The sequence below is a fragment of the Harpegnathos saltator genome, unplaced genomic scaffold (genome assembly GCF_003227715.2).
Source record: "Harpegnathos saltator strain DR-91 unplaced genomic scaffold, Hsal_v8.6 scaffold343, whole genome shotgun sequence".
Classification (NCBI taxonomy): domain Eukaryota; kingdom Metazoa; phylum Arthropoda; class Insecta; order Hymenoptera; family Formicidae; genus Harpegnathos; species Harpegnathos saltator.
Genome location: NW_020230143.1, coordinates 120,118 through 139,111, shown reverse-complemented (window position 1 = coordinate 139,111; position 18,994 = coordinate 120,118). Strand labels below are relative to the sequence as shown.

The 18,994-nt window shown below is 48.6% G+C and overlaps 1 protein-coding gene across 2 annotated transcripts in view; it reads right to left on the bottom strand.

The window, feature by feature from the left end:
* Window positions 1–62: 62 nt before the first annotated feature.
* LOC105186123 (low density lipoprotein receptor adapter protein 1) overlaps window positions 63–18,994 on the bottom strand; it is a 63,921-nt gene continuing 44,989 nt past the window's right edge. For both annotated transcript variants that reach the window (XM_011147315.3, XM_011146521.3), the window contains exons 2-6: window positions 13,532–13,734; window positions 7,498–7,610; window positions 4,265–4,506; window positions 3,471–3,619; window positions 63–2,695 (exon numbers count right to left, since the gene is read on the bottom strand). In XM_011147315.3, coding sequence (XP_011145617.1) covers window positions 2,501–2,695; window positions 3,471–3,619; window positions 4,265–4,506; window positions 7,498–7,610; window positions 13,532–13,734 — 902 coding nt within the window. In that variant the 3' untranslated portion in view covers window positions 63–2,500. The remainder of the gene's footprint in view (window positions 2,696–3,470; window positions 3,620–4,264; window positions 4,507–7,497; window positions 7,611–13,531; window positions 13,735–18,994) is intronic.

The following is an 18,994-nucleotide window of genomic DNA, read 5'->3' as shown; positions in this document are numbered from 1 at the left end:
TCAAGGACATGGTTCTTCTTTTCTGTTAATCAACAAATCACCGTCACACGAGACGTCACATGTTCGGATATGTGTGTATACGTATATTTGATTCGTGCTGCTTACGGACTAACATTCAGCGCAGAAATGCATGACACCCCCGTAGCGATATAAGTGCGATATCATATTTCGCTCGCGTTACACCGACAATACGAAAAACCTCTCGGTCATCACCTTTTCCACAGAAACACACACATGTCTCGCAGACGTCCGAGAGACGTCTGAAAGTGGTAGAACGTCTCTTTCGGGGCTGTCTCGACGTCTCTGAGACGTCTCTGAGACAACACGCGTGTTGTGTCCGTCTCTCTTCCGGATAACTATGTTAAAATCGACACACAATTCGAGCCGATAGTCTAAAAAGCGCCCTTCCTCCTCGACGATATAACATCGACTAATGGACAGTGAGTTGCCGTACGTATAATGTAATTATTACCTTCGCTATCACCTTCGGGGCAAACACAGGCAAACACAGTTTTCGGTTGACCGTGCCCATCCACCGCGCGGTAAAGGGGTATGAAATTATTCACCTATTCATTTATTCGCGGTAACGACCGAACAATCGATAATCGCATTGCACGAAACAAGGACCTGAGCTGTCTCCCCCCGGGTGAGAGACGTTATCGTGACGCGCGCTCGAAACGATAATTGCGCACGCTCGGACGCGATCTAGAAACCGAATTGCGCTTGTGTCGTGTATTTGCGGCTTAACGGTCGATAAATTAAACATCGATATAGTTAACGCTAAATTATGTTAACGTCCCTCGTTTATCGGCGCCATTGTTACGCCCTACAGCCTACGGCGCACATATTTATACTTACAATACATCATCACATTCATATTTAATATGTAATATGCGTACATTACGGTAATTCCTTCTTCAATTCGCTCTTTCCCCTCCTGCCCCCCACTCTTTCTCTTTATCACTCGATCCTTTGCTCTCCTCTTCTTTCTCCCTCCTCCCTATTCCTTTACGTCGACTCTATCAGTGAAACTGATATCGGCGCGAAAAAGCTCCCCGAATCTGATTTCTCCCTTCTTCTTTCGAGTAGAAAATGAATTCCTCGCAAGACGAGCAAAACTCATCGTCGCTGATGATGAGATGCCGTTAAGGAACACGGGCTTTTGATCCTCGTACAAACGGTAACGCGACACGCGTCGTTCGCCGAATATAAACTCTCTAACCAACTGTTAACCGCAACTGAGAAATAGTCCAGCTATTCAATGAAAGGGGCTCGAGACTACCAACGATCAACGTAAAGAATTATATTATCTAACCGGCACCACGGTATGGAATCGATCTACGAAACCTGGCGTGTCTCGTTCCTCGAGTCGTCTCCTTTCTCCGATTATATCACGCAGCGCAGCGCTCTCTCTCTCTCTCTCTCTCTCTCTCTCTTCCTCTCTTGGACGCGAACGCCTCTCGAGTTTCCTCGCTCCCATGTGCGCGACTAGCTGCACCTAATATCCCAGAGCCGATGTCGTTCGGAAACCGTTGTTAACACGTCGACTGCCACGATGGCCAGCGGTAACCAGCGTTGTGGCGTCTCACTAATTTACACATAAATCGTAACAAACTCTGCGTATATATAACAAAGTGTACATATATATATATATACATATTATATATAGCCGATGGAAAAACCAATGGAACGAGCTAACGAATGTAACGAACGCACCGCGAATTACACTTGGCCGAGCAGTAGCAGGTTGGCGTCGAGTGAAGTATTAATGACGCATCGGTGACGTCTCTGACATCGATGATCCGTCATTGATACGCCCCACTCGACGTCGTCGTGTCTACTAACTACCTGCCGCATCTTTGGTGATCCAAGCACGGCTGGAGCATCGAAACGATCGACGGAAACAATCAACACGGCAGTCAACGTATTAAATCGCGCGAGGGTCCCTCACCATTCTCGCATTCTCTCGCGTTTAAACAGTAGGCTTGTGCGATATGTATATGTGTAAAGTAATTGGCACACAGGTATATACGCGTTATACAAAAATCCCTTACTTAATTGTTTCTACCCCGATTAAACACCGTCCTGCCGCCGGTGAGTTGGTCCTCCACCGAGCCGTCGCGCATCCTCCGCCGCGACGAGCGCGAGAGTTCTGCTCGGCGACGTGGTAACGCGGTCTCGTCGCTCATCGCACAAAATATATACCGTATCGTCGTCACCTCTCGCTCTTTCTCCCCCTATCTCCCCCTTCCTTTCGAGCCAGCGCTGACCGTCGGCAGCGTTCGATGCGGAAACTAATGGCGGTATAACGTGTAACCGTCGACGAGAGTCCTCCTCGCGAACTTGGAGTCGCGACGAGGAGAACAGTAGCGCACGGTGGTAAAGCCTGCTAACGGTCGCCCTGGTTGGACTTGTTCGGTTGGCCGTTGTTCGAGAGGTGCTTCCAGAGGCCGGTGATCAACGGCACGTCTCTGAAGCTGTCGGCCGCCGGCTATCCCTGCTACGAGCACATCAGGTCGACCGACCTGGACTCGCCCCAGGCGTTCTGCACCTTGAAGCTCGTGTTCGGTCTGGGCACCACGTGGTGAGCCGGCGTGGACGCGCTCGTGTGCCTCAGCGTGGTCATGGGGATGCTGGTGGTGGTCGTGCTCTTCTTCTGGTTCTTCTTCACGTCCGAGTCCTCCTCGAAGCACACCTGGAAAGAGCACGCGTTTTGCGGCTGAACGAGGAGACGAGAGGCTCGACGTTCTCCTCGGCGGTGCGCCGAACGAATGAACGAACGAGTGAACTAAGCTGAGCAGCTGAGAAGTCTCATTGAAAAAAATTACAAGTGTCCCTTATTGATAATGATGAAGTTAAATTTAGTTCATCAGCTGGCTCTTTTTCAAAAACGAGTTCGCTAAATCAATGTTTAAGCAACGGTGAAGCAATAATGGAGAAGAAAAGGGAAAGAGGGGGACTATAAATGGAAAATGGATTGACAGAAGGAGCTGAAGTGCAGCCGTGGTAGTCGGCTGCACCTCAGAGATAGCTTCGTTGAAGAGTTATTTATCCTTTATTAATAATAATGAAGTTAAATTTGCCCCATCATTTACCTACCTCAAAAATAGTGACAGCTAATGAGGTAGATTTAATTTCATTATTATTCAACTAAATTTATCGTCAACTTAACTTGATTATTATTTAAGTAAGTGACGTTTCGCGGAATATTTATGCGGCAAGACACTCAGAAACGGCTACCACTTTCTCGACCATTTTTAATATACTATTAACGTACTGATATACGCTTTCGACTCGAGCCGGCACATTTTTAACTCGCAATGAGTGCATTTTGCAACAGCCAATTCTTAGCAACGACGACAAAACGAGCAGTCTCTCCGTCGAATTTGAAGCAGTCACGGAAATACTCAATTGACAGCTCACCGAGTTCTGCCGCTCTTTCTCGCGATGGCGCGAGTTTCATCGCTTACCCATGAATTTCCCGCCGGCTTCGGCTCGTTCGACAGATCGATCAGCAGGTTCTTCTGGCTGTCGTTGTGTCGTTGGCCGTTCTGCTTATTCTGCTCGTTTATCTTGCCGGTGGTTTTGATCTCGCTGCTGTTCTTCTTCTCGTTGTTATCTGCAATCGAAGACGAGGCGAGACGCGCCTGATTGGAGGATGTTACGCACCATTTGCGGCGGATTGATTCGTCCCGCGTGTCTACATCTCGCTCGCGAAACTTCGCCTGCTACCTTAGCGGTAAGAAACGCTCGCGCGCGGCATACTCCTCTCGCTCCCGCGAGCTTTAATGGACCGCGTGCGCGCGCGACGTGTGTGTACCGTCCCAATATTAACGCACAATTTCCTGGCTCACTCGCTCGCTCTCTCGCTAGGAAGCACCCCGCAATATCCGCACTCTCGGTGGGTTAAGTGCGGAGCGTATATAGGCACTGCACTTCACGACCGCCGAGCCGCGTCAGCCTCTCTTTGCGCCGTGCTCGCGCTCACTCTCGCGCCCAAATGCTCGATATATTAGAGCCCGACGATTCTCCGTACCGAATTAAGAAAAGGGAGAGAGAGAGAGAGAGAGAGAGAGAAGCCAGTTCGATTTACCGCCAAGTTGCAGCGAGCATTTGAGCTCTCCTCGCTTACACTCGCTCTCTCGCGTCTAAACTAGCATCGTGTAAACTAGCGGTGGAATTATCATTCGCGAGCACAGATCACGCGCGCGACTCGCGATGGGGTTCGCAAGGAAGAATTCGCGAGAAGCAGCACCGTCCTTACCGATCCTATCACCCGTCAGCGGTGGACTCTTGTCCTGCGTATGATGGATCCTGGGATCGGACTGCGACAGCTGCCAGGCTTGGTAAGCCGTGTTAAAAGCCTGAGCCACGGTCAGCGTCACGGTCTGTGCCATTTTTCTCTTGGGGCAGAGGAACGCGTGACACTCCATCGTCTCGTTCAGGTTTGTCGCGATGAACGCGAACACGTGGTCGTGCGTCGCGTCCGCCGAGCAGTACGAGATCCTGCGACAAACGAGAAACGGGAAAGCTTATTATTGAGGCAACGTCGATTGTTTCGAGGCTCTTGGGCTTTCAGCCGTGCGAAACGACCGACAAAGCCGCGGGCGAGCCCGGCGACGATTTTGAGCGTTGCGATATATCACAATTTCTTTAATGATGATCAATTTATTCTTGTCGAAAAAGTTATTACTCTTTCGACGAGACTAAATCGTTATTCACTGAATGTTTTCGGTCGCAATGTTGTCTTTCGATCTCCTTCGATGTTGCAATTGGCAGAGTTACGATATTTTACTGAAGCAACACGATGTTACATCTATCGAATGATTCGACTGGAAAACTTAGATCTAACCATAAATTCAAATCTCTGCGTGTGCCTTCGTGAGATAAATTTCAGGTGATAATATTTCAGGTGATATTTCAACGATCTTACTGATATTAATAATACGAGACTACAAAGAGAGAATAATAGATTTCTTTTCGCCTCTTTTTCTATTAGAAAATTAATAGTTTCCTCTTGGTAAGTTTTCACTGGGAAATAATTTCCCAGTAAAAAATGAGGTTTCATATAGTCGCGTACGCGCTGCAACACCGGCCTTTCGAAGACGATCCTTAGGCTTTTGCGCGAGCGCGCGATGCAACTTATGCAAATCCGCGCTCACCGCTCGCGGCGACAGTCTCTTCCGTTTATGTCGCGCAGTATTCGCTACCGTGTATAGCAGTCGAAAGTTTGCCGGAGGGCACTTAGACGGTTCCTAAGGGGAGTCGGGGTAATATGCAAAGGGCGGCGTCGCGGCGCACGAGGATGCACCGCGAGTGCTCATAAAAGGGCGGAAGCACTGACGTAAGCAGTATTTAGGAGACCCTCGTACTTCCCTGAAGAAGAAGCCTTGAAATCCCGTTATTCTTTGCTTCAGACAATGATCTTGACATATCTTTTTAACAACAATAACAGCGCCGTAACGTAAAAACTTCGTACAGTCAGATGATTTTAAAGGTCGCAACATTTTCCCTCCACGAGTCTCGTAACGTGTCTAATAGGAGGATTTGTTCTTCATCCTCTCTCTCTCTCTCTCTCTCTCTCTCTTTCTCTGCTTCTCATGAGAACAATATTTTCTTACTAGAGATAAAAGAGATCGGGTTTGTTTGTTGAACAGTCTTTTATGCTGTAAGATTCTTCTACATTATAAGACTCCCCTTCTCTATTCCCGAAATTAATTACTACTGCTTATTTTAATACCAAAGAAGCGATTTTCTTCAATGAAGTTAAATAAATAAAAATAAACGAAAAAGATAAGTTGCCAAATTCATCGAGGAGAAGTGTTGCGACTTTTGCCAATCGCCTGACTGTACAAGGCTTCGTTCTCGATCCGAGAAGTCTCCACTTCCTCTTTTCCCCTATTTTTTCTCAATTTTTTCCCTTCCTCCGCCCTTTCTCCAGCTTTGTAAATCGCGACGCCGCTAGCCACGGCGTCGGTCAAAAGTCGATAACACCGGCAGCCATGAAATAATACTCTTTAACGCTTAAACCGGCGCGCGGCTTAATCTTATTCAGCGGCGCGTCTTCGCACGGCGGTTAATTAACTCGCCGTTAATGGCGCCCGGCTACGGAAGTACGCGGCGCGCGCGATTAAGGGAATTTATAACCGACACGTCGACCCTCGCCCCGTCGCCCTTTTTTGCACCGTCCGTGAAATTTCTCGTTCGCCACTTCTGCGCGTGCATTATGCACGGCGGAACAAAGCCCGAGCGAGTTCGCCGCGCGTAACAATGGAAACCACTGCCGCCGCCGCCCTCGTCGGAATTTCGCGTCCGGGCTAAACGGAGTCCGTCGCGAGATCATTATTGCGGGAGAAAGAGAGAGAAAGAAAGAAGAGAGAGGAAAGTACGTCTCTCTCGTTAGGTCGCCGAACGGAAACTCGGCGCGACTCTTTCGGAATGCGCCCCATCGCTCGGCGGCCAATGGAAATCTCGCTTTCCACGTGCCGATAATTTTCTTCTTTCTTTTCGAGCGCGAAAAGAGCGACGAAAATAAGCAATTAAGCGCTTCGCGACGGTCCGTTACAATAACGGCATCAAAAATATTGCACATTCTGTGCAAATCGAATATGAAACTTACGATACGAGAGAGAAGAGGGGACAAGGGACAGAGAGGGAGTGCACATTTGTTGTCTCTATATTTGTGCGTGTCTGTGGAGGAGGAGGAGGAGGAGGAGGAGGAGGAGGGGAAGGGGGAGATTACATCCTGCAGTTTCCCAGTGGCGGGTCGGAAATAGCCGCGCCAATAATTTCCCGCAACGAGCATCGAAATCGCATCGCGTCGCCCGCAGCACCGCCATCACTGTCATTATCTAGGATTTTCAATACACTCTCGGTAGCATATATACACACGGGATATATAATCGGACGCAGCCAGTGCGCGAAACATGCAGCAAACCGTGACGCAGGCGGCCGCGCCGCGAGTTTCATTCGGGGGCGATTAAAATTTCAGTCCACCGGGCTGGCGAATGTTTCGCGAAAAAACGATTACTCATCATATTGCATTTCGCGCGCCTCGTACTCTCGATATATTTTCCCCGTATCGGGGCGAGCGCGTCGTGTTTTTTGCGCGGAACATACGTCTGAGGGAGGGAGGGAGGGAGGAGACGCCCGCGCCGCTGCGGCTCGATAGTATGTCAGTTTTACAGACGATTCGAGCCGCACCGGAAGGATCGATTTCTTAACGACAATAATAATTATAAGAGCGATCTCGCGACTGGACGACAGAAGGGTGAAAAACTCGTCTTTAAAACGCGGAAGGGTTCACGGGAGCGTTGGACAAGATTTATTCGCACGCACGAGAGAAATTCACGACGCAAATATACCTACGGAAAGACGTCCGTGTTGGACGCCCTGTCGCCATTAGATATATTAATTAACGACAAGCAACATCGGAGCCGTTGGTCCCGTTTGGTCTACTAATCCGCTATACTCGGATTATCGGTCGGAAACTCTCACCTGTATATCGACACCTGAAGCTGATCCTCTTCGGTAGCGAGGTCCGTCATTCTAATCCCTCTCAAACTCACGGCCAGGGAGACCCTTTGAAGCTTTTTTCCGCTTGCTTTTGCCTGTAACAAACGACGGGAGGGATGGGATAAAACGCGATGATACGCCAGAGTTACCACTCATTAGCGGACCGGCAAAAGTAACTTTGTTCCGTCGATTCGTCTGTGAAACCGTAACGCAACGAATGATGTGTCACAATAAGAGAAAGAGAAAGAGAGAATATGTTCGCAAGAGGAAAATATTGCGTGCGGAAAAATGCGTTTAATACAGCATAGGACGGAGATGGAAACAAATGAATAAGAAATAGATAATAAATACACCCCTTGAGAGAGAGAGAGAGAGAGAGAGAGAGAGAGAGAGAGAGAGAGAGAGAAAAAAAACATCGACAAACTCGACTCGGTCATCTTCGCTCAAGCAGATGCCGTGCCAGAACGCGGATCAAATTGCAATCATCGGATCTATCGACGACGATACGATTTGTCTAGCAGAACGAACATTTTTGCTCCAACGAATTTCGTTCGTTCAAGCAGAGTTTCGTTCATCCCCCCCCCTCATTTTTCTCCTCGGTGTAGTCAGTGAAGAGCAAAAATAAAGCCAACAGACATAGGGAAACGAATGACGGCAATAATAAATGGTGAAATTTTACGATTTCACGGAATGCAGCAGAAGAAATCGAACGAGCCGGCCTACGAGAAATATTTTCGAACTCGTCAATTTACAATCAATTAATTTCCCACTGGAAAGCGCGACCGTCGGCGCTTCCGCGGCATCTGCTCGCCGATGTAGCCGGAATGGAACGAAATAACGCTTCTCCCTGGCCTCTGCTTAATATTCTGCAAAGTTTCCCAAGAGCGCGTCTGCAAAACGCAAATGATCATCCGACTGAACGCGACGAGTTCCTGTCGACGAGTTCCTGTCGACTTTTTCCGCTGCGTCGGCAATCATTTGGCCGTTTGCTCGAGCGGAAACCGATGTTTACCGAGGCGTCTGGGACAGTCGGACAGGCGGTGTGCGGGTGGATCGAGGTGAATTCGCGTAGACGGCTAAAGTAGCGTAAAGCATGGCGAACGGGGCGCAAGGTAGCTGATATTACTAGCTTTTTCGGAGATCAAATATCTCGTCTGTTAAACGACGAGCTCCCGGTGCGAGCGAGCGCGCCGAGGCAATGCAATTACGAGGTTTCATGTGGATTAAGCGGTCCATTTAACGATTTAACTCCGCGCACACTCGCATAGATATCCCACCTTAATCGCGAACGTCGCGCGAAATTCCACGGCGTATCCTAAGCCCGCGATTTTCCTGTGGATCCCTGCGAACGGCTCCCTCTTTGTCGCAGATACGTAATCAGAATGAGACAGAGAAAGAGAAAGAGAGAGAGAGAGAGAGAGAAGGAGCTAGAGGATATACAGGTTCCTCTAATCCTTACTCGAGAAAAGCTGATTAGGGGGATTCCTCGATAATATACTAATCGCGCTCCAAAGTGATATTATTAATTTAGCTTGATAAGAAAGAGAGGCGGGGGGAGAGGGTATATCACGAATGACATAAAATTTAATTCGCCTCCAAGTGGAGCTCACCCGGAATTTCTTCGAGGGCTAGCGTAAAATGGATTAAGGATACAGCGGAAGTACTACGAGCGACAAGGATTTGTCTAGTAGAAGGAGAGAGACAAACGGGGAGAGAGAGAGAGAGAGAGAGAGAGAGAGAGAGAGAGAGAGAGAGAGAGAGAGAGAGAGGGGAGAAGAAAGCAAAATTGCGAGAATACGATAAAAATCACGATTGCCTCAAATCAACATCGCGGTCTACTATATTGAGGACAATAAATATTTGTTCTGCACGTCCATGTGCACACGCACACACACACACACACACACACACACACACACATACACAATATGTGCACACGGGAAATTGAATCCTTCGGGAATTCAATTTTGTTTGATCAATATCATTAGAACGATGAAATACAAAGCGGTTAATTATACGATCACAAATGCGAGCCCCGCATTTAATTTCCTACTCACGATTTCATAACGATCAATTAACGATATTACTCCGTAAAATTATTCTACAAAGTAGTCGAGCTTTCAATTGAATTCCTCATGCCCGCTTCCTTATCCGCCCCGCCTGACCTTTGCTACGTAAATAACAACAATTGCCGGGGGAAATGAGAATTGATGTTTTCCGCAGTCCAAGGAAAATCCGTGGAAATATAATCGCGACAAAGTTCCCTGCAAATTAACGAGCACTCTCGAGGAAAGGACGAGCTTCGCAGGCGATAACAAGATAACGAAATTCAAGATTGGTCTTTCTCTCTCGCTCTCTCTCTCTCTCTCTCTCTCTCTCTTTCTCTCTTTCTTTTTGTTTATTTTTCAATTATCACCCTTAATCCCAGAAAACACACGCGCGATTGTCGCGATTATTCAGCCGCACGTCCAGGACTGTCCGCGCGTGAGAAGGTCCGGATAACTGAATGTCCGTGCATTTTCCGCCATCCGATCAAAAAAGAAGAAAAAAATGTTCCGGTCTGCGTGATCTCCTGTCTCCTGGGGAAGGACTAAAGACACGAAGGCAAATTCTTGTTTCTTCTCGCGAAAACACTTGGGACGACGGAAAGAGCAACTTGTATACACGTGTCCGAATCGATCTCGACAAGTTACATAATATAGATTAGGCCAGCGTGTGTGTACACATCCGTGTAGTATCTTCTTGCTCGCAAACACCAAGTAGCGCTATCAGCGGGAACTTGCGGGCATAAGTTGTGCGAAGTTGTGCTTATGGTCGCGACACGACGGCAAGACGATGCTATTAGACGCGCGAATAACATTATCTCAACTCGGCAGCAAAAACGTCTCAATTAACGGCTCGGCAGACAAGGAACATCCGTGCGTGTAATAAGCCTGGAGTTACGTCGAGCCGGATTAATCAACGCGTCCGAGAAACCTAGTCGAGACCTAGTGAAAGAGAAAGAGAAAGAGAGAGAGAGAGAGAGAGAGAGAGAGGGAGAGAGAGAGAGGGAGGGAGAGAGTCGAGTAGAGTAGAATAGAATAGGGTAGAGTAGAAAGAGAGGAAGAGAGAGAGAGGGTGGAAGGAGGGAGAGACCGTTGTGCGCGAGTGACGCGATCAATTATTCCGACGGGAGATTGAATTTATTGTTTCCAATCGCGAGAGAGACAAAGAGAGAAAGAGAAAAGGAGGAGAACATCTCCCTCGCTCTGTCGCTTTGGTTCGCGGATTTTACAGGCGGAGGAATTAACAATAATGGATGCAATTATGCCAGGTACAAAAGACGCCGATGGAGGGATCAATCGGAATGAGCAAGGGGCAGGAGAGAGCAGGGGGCAGGAACGAGAACGGACCGGGACAATTAGCGGCAGAGACGAGGCGCGGTCCTCGCTTTGATCGGGAAGTTTCTGCGGGATACGATTGCGCGCTGTCGACAAACTTTCGAATCGATCCAAATCGAGACGGGTTCGCCGGTTCGCGAAAACCCGCGTGCCGGTTTTGGCAAAACCACTCGAGCGAAAGTGCTGTAGCACAAAACACACACAAACGTGTATTAAAATTCGCTAACCGAGCGAGGAATATCTTGAGCGGGAAATCTCTGCGTTTTCCGTCGACTCGACCCGGCGATTATTTTTTCTTCCGTTTTTGTATTCACCGAAGGCACCCTCGTGTTCTCGGGATCCCTACGAACGACCACTAGCCGCGACCAATATTTACGCGTGATATGTTTATCGCGGATGTTATTGCAAATAAAGTTGCGCGACGGGCCAGCGATAATTTATATATTTGCCGCTTTAAAATTATAGATTTATCCTGGCCATCGAGCATTAAATTTGCCGTATCGACCATGGGAGATGTATCTCAGCGTATGTTTTCATCGTGAGCCGCAAGCGAATCCCAGCTTCGTTAATAACTATGTCGGAAATTGCCGAAATATGTGCATTACCGCTTTCTGCAATTTCGTGTAATTTCGCGATATCAGTCGTAATCGCTTCGAAATTGGAATTATATGAAGCGCGCGCGCGAAGTTTCGTTATTAATTAATCGCGCTCCCTCTCGTTCCCCCTCCTCTTCTTCCACAAATCATCGCGATCGCATAAATTCACTGCCTCGCAGAATTGCGCCGTGCACAATAAGAATCTCGCTGTTGCGAAACTAAATCGCGGTTGATGGAAACTCGCTCGCGAATGCCGAGTGAGATTGGTTTCTCTTTGTGTTCGCTTCTTCCTTTTCTTTTACGGTCAATCATCCGTAAGTCCACGAAAGGAATTATTTTGGTCGCTCTACTTTGTCGACCGATCGGCACGATTTCCAGGGCACAAAATGTGATATTTCAATATTCATTTCTCCCTCTCTCTCTCTCTCTCTCTCTCTCTCTCTCTTCCTCTCTTCTCTCCCGCTTGGCTTAACGATATTTAATGTCTCGTATTCGAGTCACGTGAAATTCCGCGCACAATAAATTCGTCGAAAATATTTTCCGCGTCGACGTAATTTTTCCACAATTAGCTGTCGTACTAAACCGATAAAGCGCGCAAAATCGCGTATCCGATGGTATTCTCGCGCGTCGAGAAAGTAAAAATCGTTAGCGGACGTGATATTAGCGCCGGCGATATTTCTCGCGCACAAAGTCGAACGTAATTAACGAACGAGCGGAAGTTGGATCAAACAAGTGGACTCTAATTAATGCCGCTTTTTGCGCGAGCCGTACTAGCTTTTCGTGAGAGCGTCTTTTTTCTTTCGCTTCTCCCCTTTCTGCCCTTCTCTTTTTTCTTGTCCTTTTTCGCTTTGCTCATTTCCGAACTTGGCGCATTGGACGCGATCGCGAAATGCGCGATTCGACTTCCGTCGGAAGCTTGTTATTAACGTCGACCACGTGCAATCCGGCCATCATTGCGAGCGACTGCGCGATACAAGAGAAGAAGTCAGCAAAACGAAAGAGAGAAAAGGAAAAGAGACGGAAGACAGCAATTATGCGCGGAAACACACAGAAAAGGCTTGTGTCGCGTCGCAACGAACGCCACGGACGTCAGCCGCGACAGAGACGGAGCGGCGAATGGACTGGCGGCAAAGTAATCACGATTCATTTTCATTAGCTTTATTAACGGGCCCGCGGCTACGCGGAATTAGTCCTTTGCAATTTCAATTAAATTCTCTTCACGGCGGCCGCGTCGGAAAATGGTTAAAGGAAATTACGCGATGAAATACAATTTCGTCGTAAATAATACAGCGACAATCGCCGGCGGAGAGAGAGAGAAAGAGAGAGAGAGAGAGAGAGAGAGAGAGAGAGAAAGAGAGAGAGAGAGAGAGAGAGGGAGAGGGGAGGGAAAGGCAAAGAGAGCAAGAGCAAAATCTACTCACAAATGCCAGATTTGTTCATAATTGAAAATTCAACTGACCGTGCGACGAGCACGAAGAGCGCGACGGCGCGGCGCGGCGCAACGCGACGGGACGAATATCAATGTGCAAATTATCGCGTACGGTATATCGTACATACGAGATACATAACGTAAAACGCGCAAAATGCCTCGGGAATTACGTTTCGCGAGGAAAAAACAATCGGTCAGTAGTCCGCCCGGTAGGAAACGGGCTTTCCGCGCATTGGGAAATGCATGCGCGGCTCTGCACATTTTATTTTCTCTCTTATTCAATATTCACGCGCTCTCATAGCGCTCTTCGGTACGCTCTTCGGTCGTTTTCACCGCGTCGTTACGCGTTACGAACTCTCCGGAAAACACGCGCATATTCTCCTTGAGTGGAAAATTCAGCCAAACCGGGCAGATTGACGGACCACTTTTTCCTTCGTCGTCGCCGCGGGCGGCAAAGGAAACTTATCGGACGGATGCAACGCGTTTCGTTTCTCGAGTGCGACCACAAGCACGGCGGACACACCGGAGGCGGCCCTTAAGAACACACGAAGGTACTCAGGTTAAACCACAGCACGCGTGAGAGAGGGGTTGAAGGGTACTCGAATACGCACCATGGTGATGACGGTCTTGATGGCTTCCGCCGTGGCCTCCTCACTCGAGGGCGTCTCGACGAGGGTGCTGCCCAAATATTTGAGGGTGAACCTCGCCTCGGACGCGTCCTCGGATTCCTCCCCGTGCGTCGTGCCCGCCGAACCGCCGCCGCCACCCTCCACGCACTCGCGGCTGTTCGCCAACGCCCATTCCTCGCATAATTCTGAAAGTTAGCGTCAAGCGGCACGTGAGAGGCGAGAGGCGAGAGGCGAGCAAAAGCGCGATCTCGATTAAGAGCTCAAGCTTGCTTTAGACTTCGGCCTGAGTTATCGTTAATATTCGCTCTCGGATTCGTCGGTTATAATAACTTAATCGAGCGAGATGATATTAAATGGAGGAGAGGGGGAAGGATATTCCAGATAGAGGGACAAGAAAATCGGCTTTTGTGCGGCTTATGCCTTTCTACTCTGCGCGCTGTTTAATTTTACATCGTGTTTGCATCTCATTCTCCGCTGATCTCGGCGATCTCGTTTGTTATTACCACGCAACGATCAGAATCTCGCGCTAGATTGTTGTCGGTGGACACCGACATTGCTGATTGGTTTCAGCCGGAAGGTCCATTGGAGGGAATTCTATGTCGCAGATTCCAATGATGAGTCTCGACGTTTCTTGACTGATCTTGTTATTGATCCCTGTTACAACTTGCTTCATACTTGTCTAGTCTAACTGTTACGGATATTAAAGTATCGTCGAAGTTTTAATTCGATCATTACTATTGTCGATCTTTCGCGAGCAAGACTTTGTTTCTTTCTCAAGACTTCTCTCTGCGCACTCGGTTTCGATCTCGGCAAACTTACGAGCGCATCAATGTGCGAGAGAGCTCGCGCAATCGCGTAGGAGCGTGCGAAGGGCCCAAAAATTTGGAAACCGCTATGGTTCGCGCAAACACACGCAAGCTCGCTGGCATCGACGGAGATGGAATGCCGGGTTGTTACGGACGGAAAGGGGGATGACCGATGTAACATTAGTCTAGGTCTGTGCAACCACATGAGCCAGCCTCGTTGTCTGTCTACTTCGTGACGGGAATAGCCGCACGTGCACGCGGCAATAATGGATGCCCGAATTTATACGGGTATTTAGTCAAACGCGAGAAGTGCACGCGGGAGGGAAAGCGGGAGAGGCGTTCTTCTCCGCGCCGTAGTAAAAAAAAAATAAAAGAAGACTGGAGAAAAAAGCACTCAGCGACGCAAGGGAAATGTTCGTCTCTGGTGCGCGTGTGCTTCTGTTTTTACTTTATTATTTTACCGCGTGGAGTATAGGCGGCGTTTTTTCTCTTCGTGTTCCCTCCCTTTCCGGAAAACTGCAATTTTTCAAACGAACGAGCGACTTACGCAAACACTCCGGCTAAATGAATTCTCTCTGGCGACAGAAATAATTCCGCAGCGATCATTTCCGCGATCCATATCACACTTCCACCGATGTCCGCAAAGAGAGCTGATACGGAGAGAGGCAGAGAGAGAGAGACAGAGAGAGAGAGAGAGAGAGAGAGAGAGAGAGAGAGAGAGAGAGGTATTTGCGCGTAAGTTCATCGTTTTTCATAATCGTAGTTAATGTGTGCCCATTTGTTTGCATAACACATTTTTTTTTCGATGAAATTAAAGACGCATCAAACGATCGCAGTTGCGAACTACTGCTCGTAAGTTTGCGCGATGATTGGTTGCGATGGCAGCCGAAATGACAGTATTCGCGATGTGTGAATATTGGCCCTTTGTTAAACTCTCTTCATCTGACAGATGACGGCACAATAAACATATCTAAGTTATCCTTAAATTCCCTCGTGGCGAAGTTGTGACGTCGATGTCACATACATTGTCACTTGGCTTCCTGTCATAACCTCGCGCTTCTAGCTTCGTCGGGAAACCTCTGTGAAAACGTACGCGCGCAGACGAGTGTACCACAACAAAGCGATTCAATCCGAAGCGCAGTGAAGAACCGCGGAAAGTTTCGCGACGTCCTTTTATCAGCGTGATTCGTCTTCATCGCGATCTCTCTCTCTCTCTCTCTCTCTCTCTCTCTCTCTCTCTCTCTGCGCCAAGCATCATCGATGGTGATTCGCGACGTTATCGCGAAACCGCGGAGACCGCGGGGACCGCAGGCGGATGCCGCGCGACCCGTTATTGCCGAGCGCGAAACTTTACCGCGGGACAATTTTGTAAAAGCGGTGGGAACTACTCGTTACTACTCGTGACATGCCGGGGCGCGTCGTGACGTTTGCTCCGAGAAAAGAAAATCGAGCCACCCCTTCTGCCTCTTTCTCGCACTCTCGTTCTCGCTCTCGCTCAGCAGCAGCAGCAGCAACACCGCAGAGTCCCACGGGCGTTTCTGCTCGTGAGGATGTGTTCCTTCAGGGAAGTTAGTAGCGGTTCGCTATACCAGCGATGTGTCAAAAAGTTTCCGTGTCGTGGCACGACAATACGTGCGCCTGACTTTTTCCCTCTGATCCCGTCGCTCCTTTTTGTCTCTTTCTCTCTTCGCAAATCGACCAGCGAAATAAAAGTCTCGGGTACAAATCGAGCAGTCAGATAAAAAGGAGCTATCGATCGCGCCGATACTCGCGCGTCTTCGGGGGTGACGCACCCCTACGCCCGAGCTGTCGCCGGCGAATTTGGTAGACGCTCCCCTTGCTCCTGCGTTTACGTGCAACTTTTTCAACGATTATACTCGGGTCAGCCTCGGGTTTTCAACGAGTTTCTCGACGGTCGCGTGTGAAATTGAATTTCTCTGTTGAGATAAGCACGTCTGCGAAAAACCGCGCTTATAAAAAAGAAGAGTTCAAAAACACTGTCTCGCTCGCGAGGGTTGAATGGTAAAGATAATTGAATTGATCCGGGGATAATCTAATATCCGCAACAATAATGGAATAAAGAAGCAGACTGATTAAGAAAGGACACAGACAAATGTTACTTTTCTCAATCCGATCCGAGGTAAGTTAATTTCTGAAAATCCAATTTACGCGTTGCGTTCGCGACAGCCTGGCGGATAAAAATGGACGACGGTTGTTTCGGAGAATCGAGGAACGTCAGAGGACACGAAAGCACGCGGGACGCGCGATCGCCGTGGCCATTTGTATCAATTTGTCAACGAGCACTTCCTACGCTGAGCTTTTTTCCCCTCGCATCGCGCCGACTATCAATCTCCGGCGACCTCCTAACATCCATAGATCCTCTTCCTCCTTTCCTCTTTCTCTCTTTTTCTCATTCTCCGCGATAAAAACGCTTCCGAACGATGCGTTTCCTCGTAAAACGGAAGAATGCATCCGAACGACGTGACGACATCGCGTTCGTGATAAAGTTTGTCATACGATCCGCAAACGCGTAAACATCCCGATATTTTATCGCGGAGGTCAAGAGAGAGAGAGAGAGAGAGAGAGAGAGAGAGAGAGTATTCGCTATATTAGGAGAATCTCGGACATTTACTTTCTCGTGCGATTTTCGACGCACGGCGTCCCTGAGACAATATTAAGTCTCGTATCGCAATTTTGTCGCGCGCGCGCGGTCTTGGCGAAATACGCATCGTCGTGTGAGTAACAACGTCGTCCCCGATGTTGACATCGAGCAGATAAAATTCAGCAAACGTTGAATTCGGTCGTGCCGGGAATACGCGGGGGACACGTGACGCTGTCCTTATTCGGCGGAATAAGAAGAATTGACTTCGCGCGCCGATCGACGAGTATTTTAATATTTCAACGGTCCGTTGACAGGACGCTACGTGAAAGCCATTCCCGCACGATGCTGCTACCGACGGAAACGCGAGCGCCATCCGGCTGAAAATTTATGCGAACCGCTTCCACCCGGCGCACCGTGGAAAACCGATATGCGGTGTAACGCCCCTGAAATTCCATTGAGGGAAAAGGCGCGGACGGGTCTGAGGCGGACGCCTCGCACGATGCGGTGCGGTAGCGTCGTGAGAATTTTCACGACGGGTGTCCGGGAAATTCCGCCGGGCGAAATTTTTAATCGGACGTATCGCGCAAATCTCGCGCTAACCGTCGACTGATTCGGTTCGATTCGATTTGACATGATGCAAAAGGTTTGCCAGAATTCAACTCGAATATCTTTCCGGCCATGTTTGCGTTTCCACTTTACGCCGTAATTATTCTCACCGTTGCTGCTCTCCCGCTTAATTTGAATAATAAAATTTATATTGTCACCATTATTATTAGCATTTCATGATTAATTTATCATTATTATTTTATCCCATTATTATAATTATAATTATTATTGTCATTATCATTATCATCCTAAAAATGCTAAAATGTTCAAGACTTTTCTTCGAACCATCGATCAGTATTAGACGAATTTCTAAGTTTCCGTAAAGTACACTTTACTCATGAAAGAGTTATTTGGGAAACTCTCTTTAGCTAGTGCCTATATCCTCCGGACTTTTCGAACTCGTCTTCAACATCCCTCTTCAGCGCATCCTTTGGTACATGCTCCTGTAGTAATTTGCGAATAACGCCGATGACGAAGTTACGGCGGTAATGTGAGTTTTACGAGCGCTTCGACGCGCCGATGTCTCGTCGATCGAGGCATTTTCACGCGCCTGAAGATCGCGAAGGATCTTCGAGACGTGCAGTTTCCGTGGCCGGAGATGGGAGGGTCTCGCGGTTCGTTTTATCCGGGGGTCGAGGAAGTTTCCGTCATAGCTCGCGGCAACACTCGAAATCGTTTCTCTTCCTCTTCCCCCTTCTCTCTCTCTCTCTCTCTCTCTCTCTCTCTCTCTCTCTCTCTCTCACACTCAACTCCGCTCATTCCATCGAGCAAAAGCAATTTGCAGACCGCTTTTCTCGCCTCGGATGCGAATTCTGGAAAATTGGGCCAATTACCTGAAGTTTTCCGACGATTACTATAACGACCATGGCTGGCGACTGGTAAAATTAGCCATTCGAGAAATCGAGAACGTGTACAGAACCGGAGACTCGCGCGCCCGCTCAGAGGTCTAATTCCTCAATTTTTCCGCACGGAGGATTTATTCGCGTGCGCGTAGCGTGTGCTCGTTTCGACGTGCTTCACGCTCGAGGACATCACTCGACAGGCCGGCCGCCGGAAATAAGGCGTCGAGCGAGCAAAACGTGCTCCTTCTATGAGGTGATAATTACAGAATTTCACGCGCAACGAGAGATCATCTCGTGAGCTTTAACGTCAGCTCAACAAAGATCCCCGACGGTCCGACGACTTTTGTCGCAAAGTTCTGATAAGTGAAATTCAAGTGAACGAAATCAGTCAGTCAACGAAGCGATTCGCAGCGCAGCTATCATCAGCGCCGTCGAGCGGGAAACGCGTATGCAGCGTATGTACAAAGTGTCAAAACGCACGACGTTACAGTAAAACGCGCGCGTTATTTAGCGGTGCGCAACCAATGTCGATGAATTTCGCAACAACGACCGCTCGCGTGTCATCCGTCGTCGCGGGTGGAAATTCAAT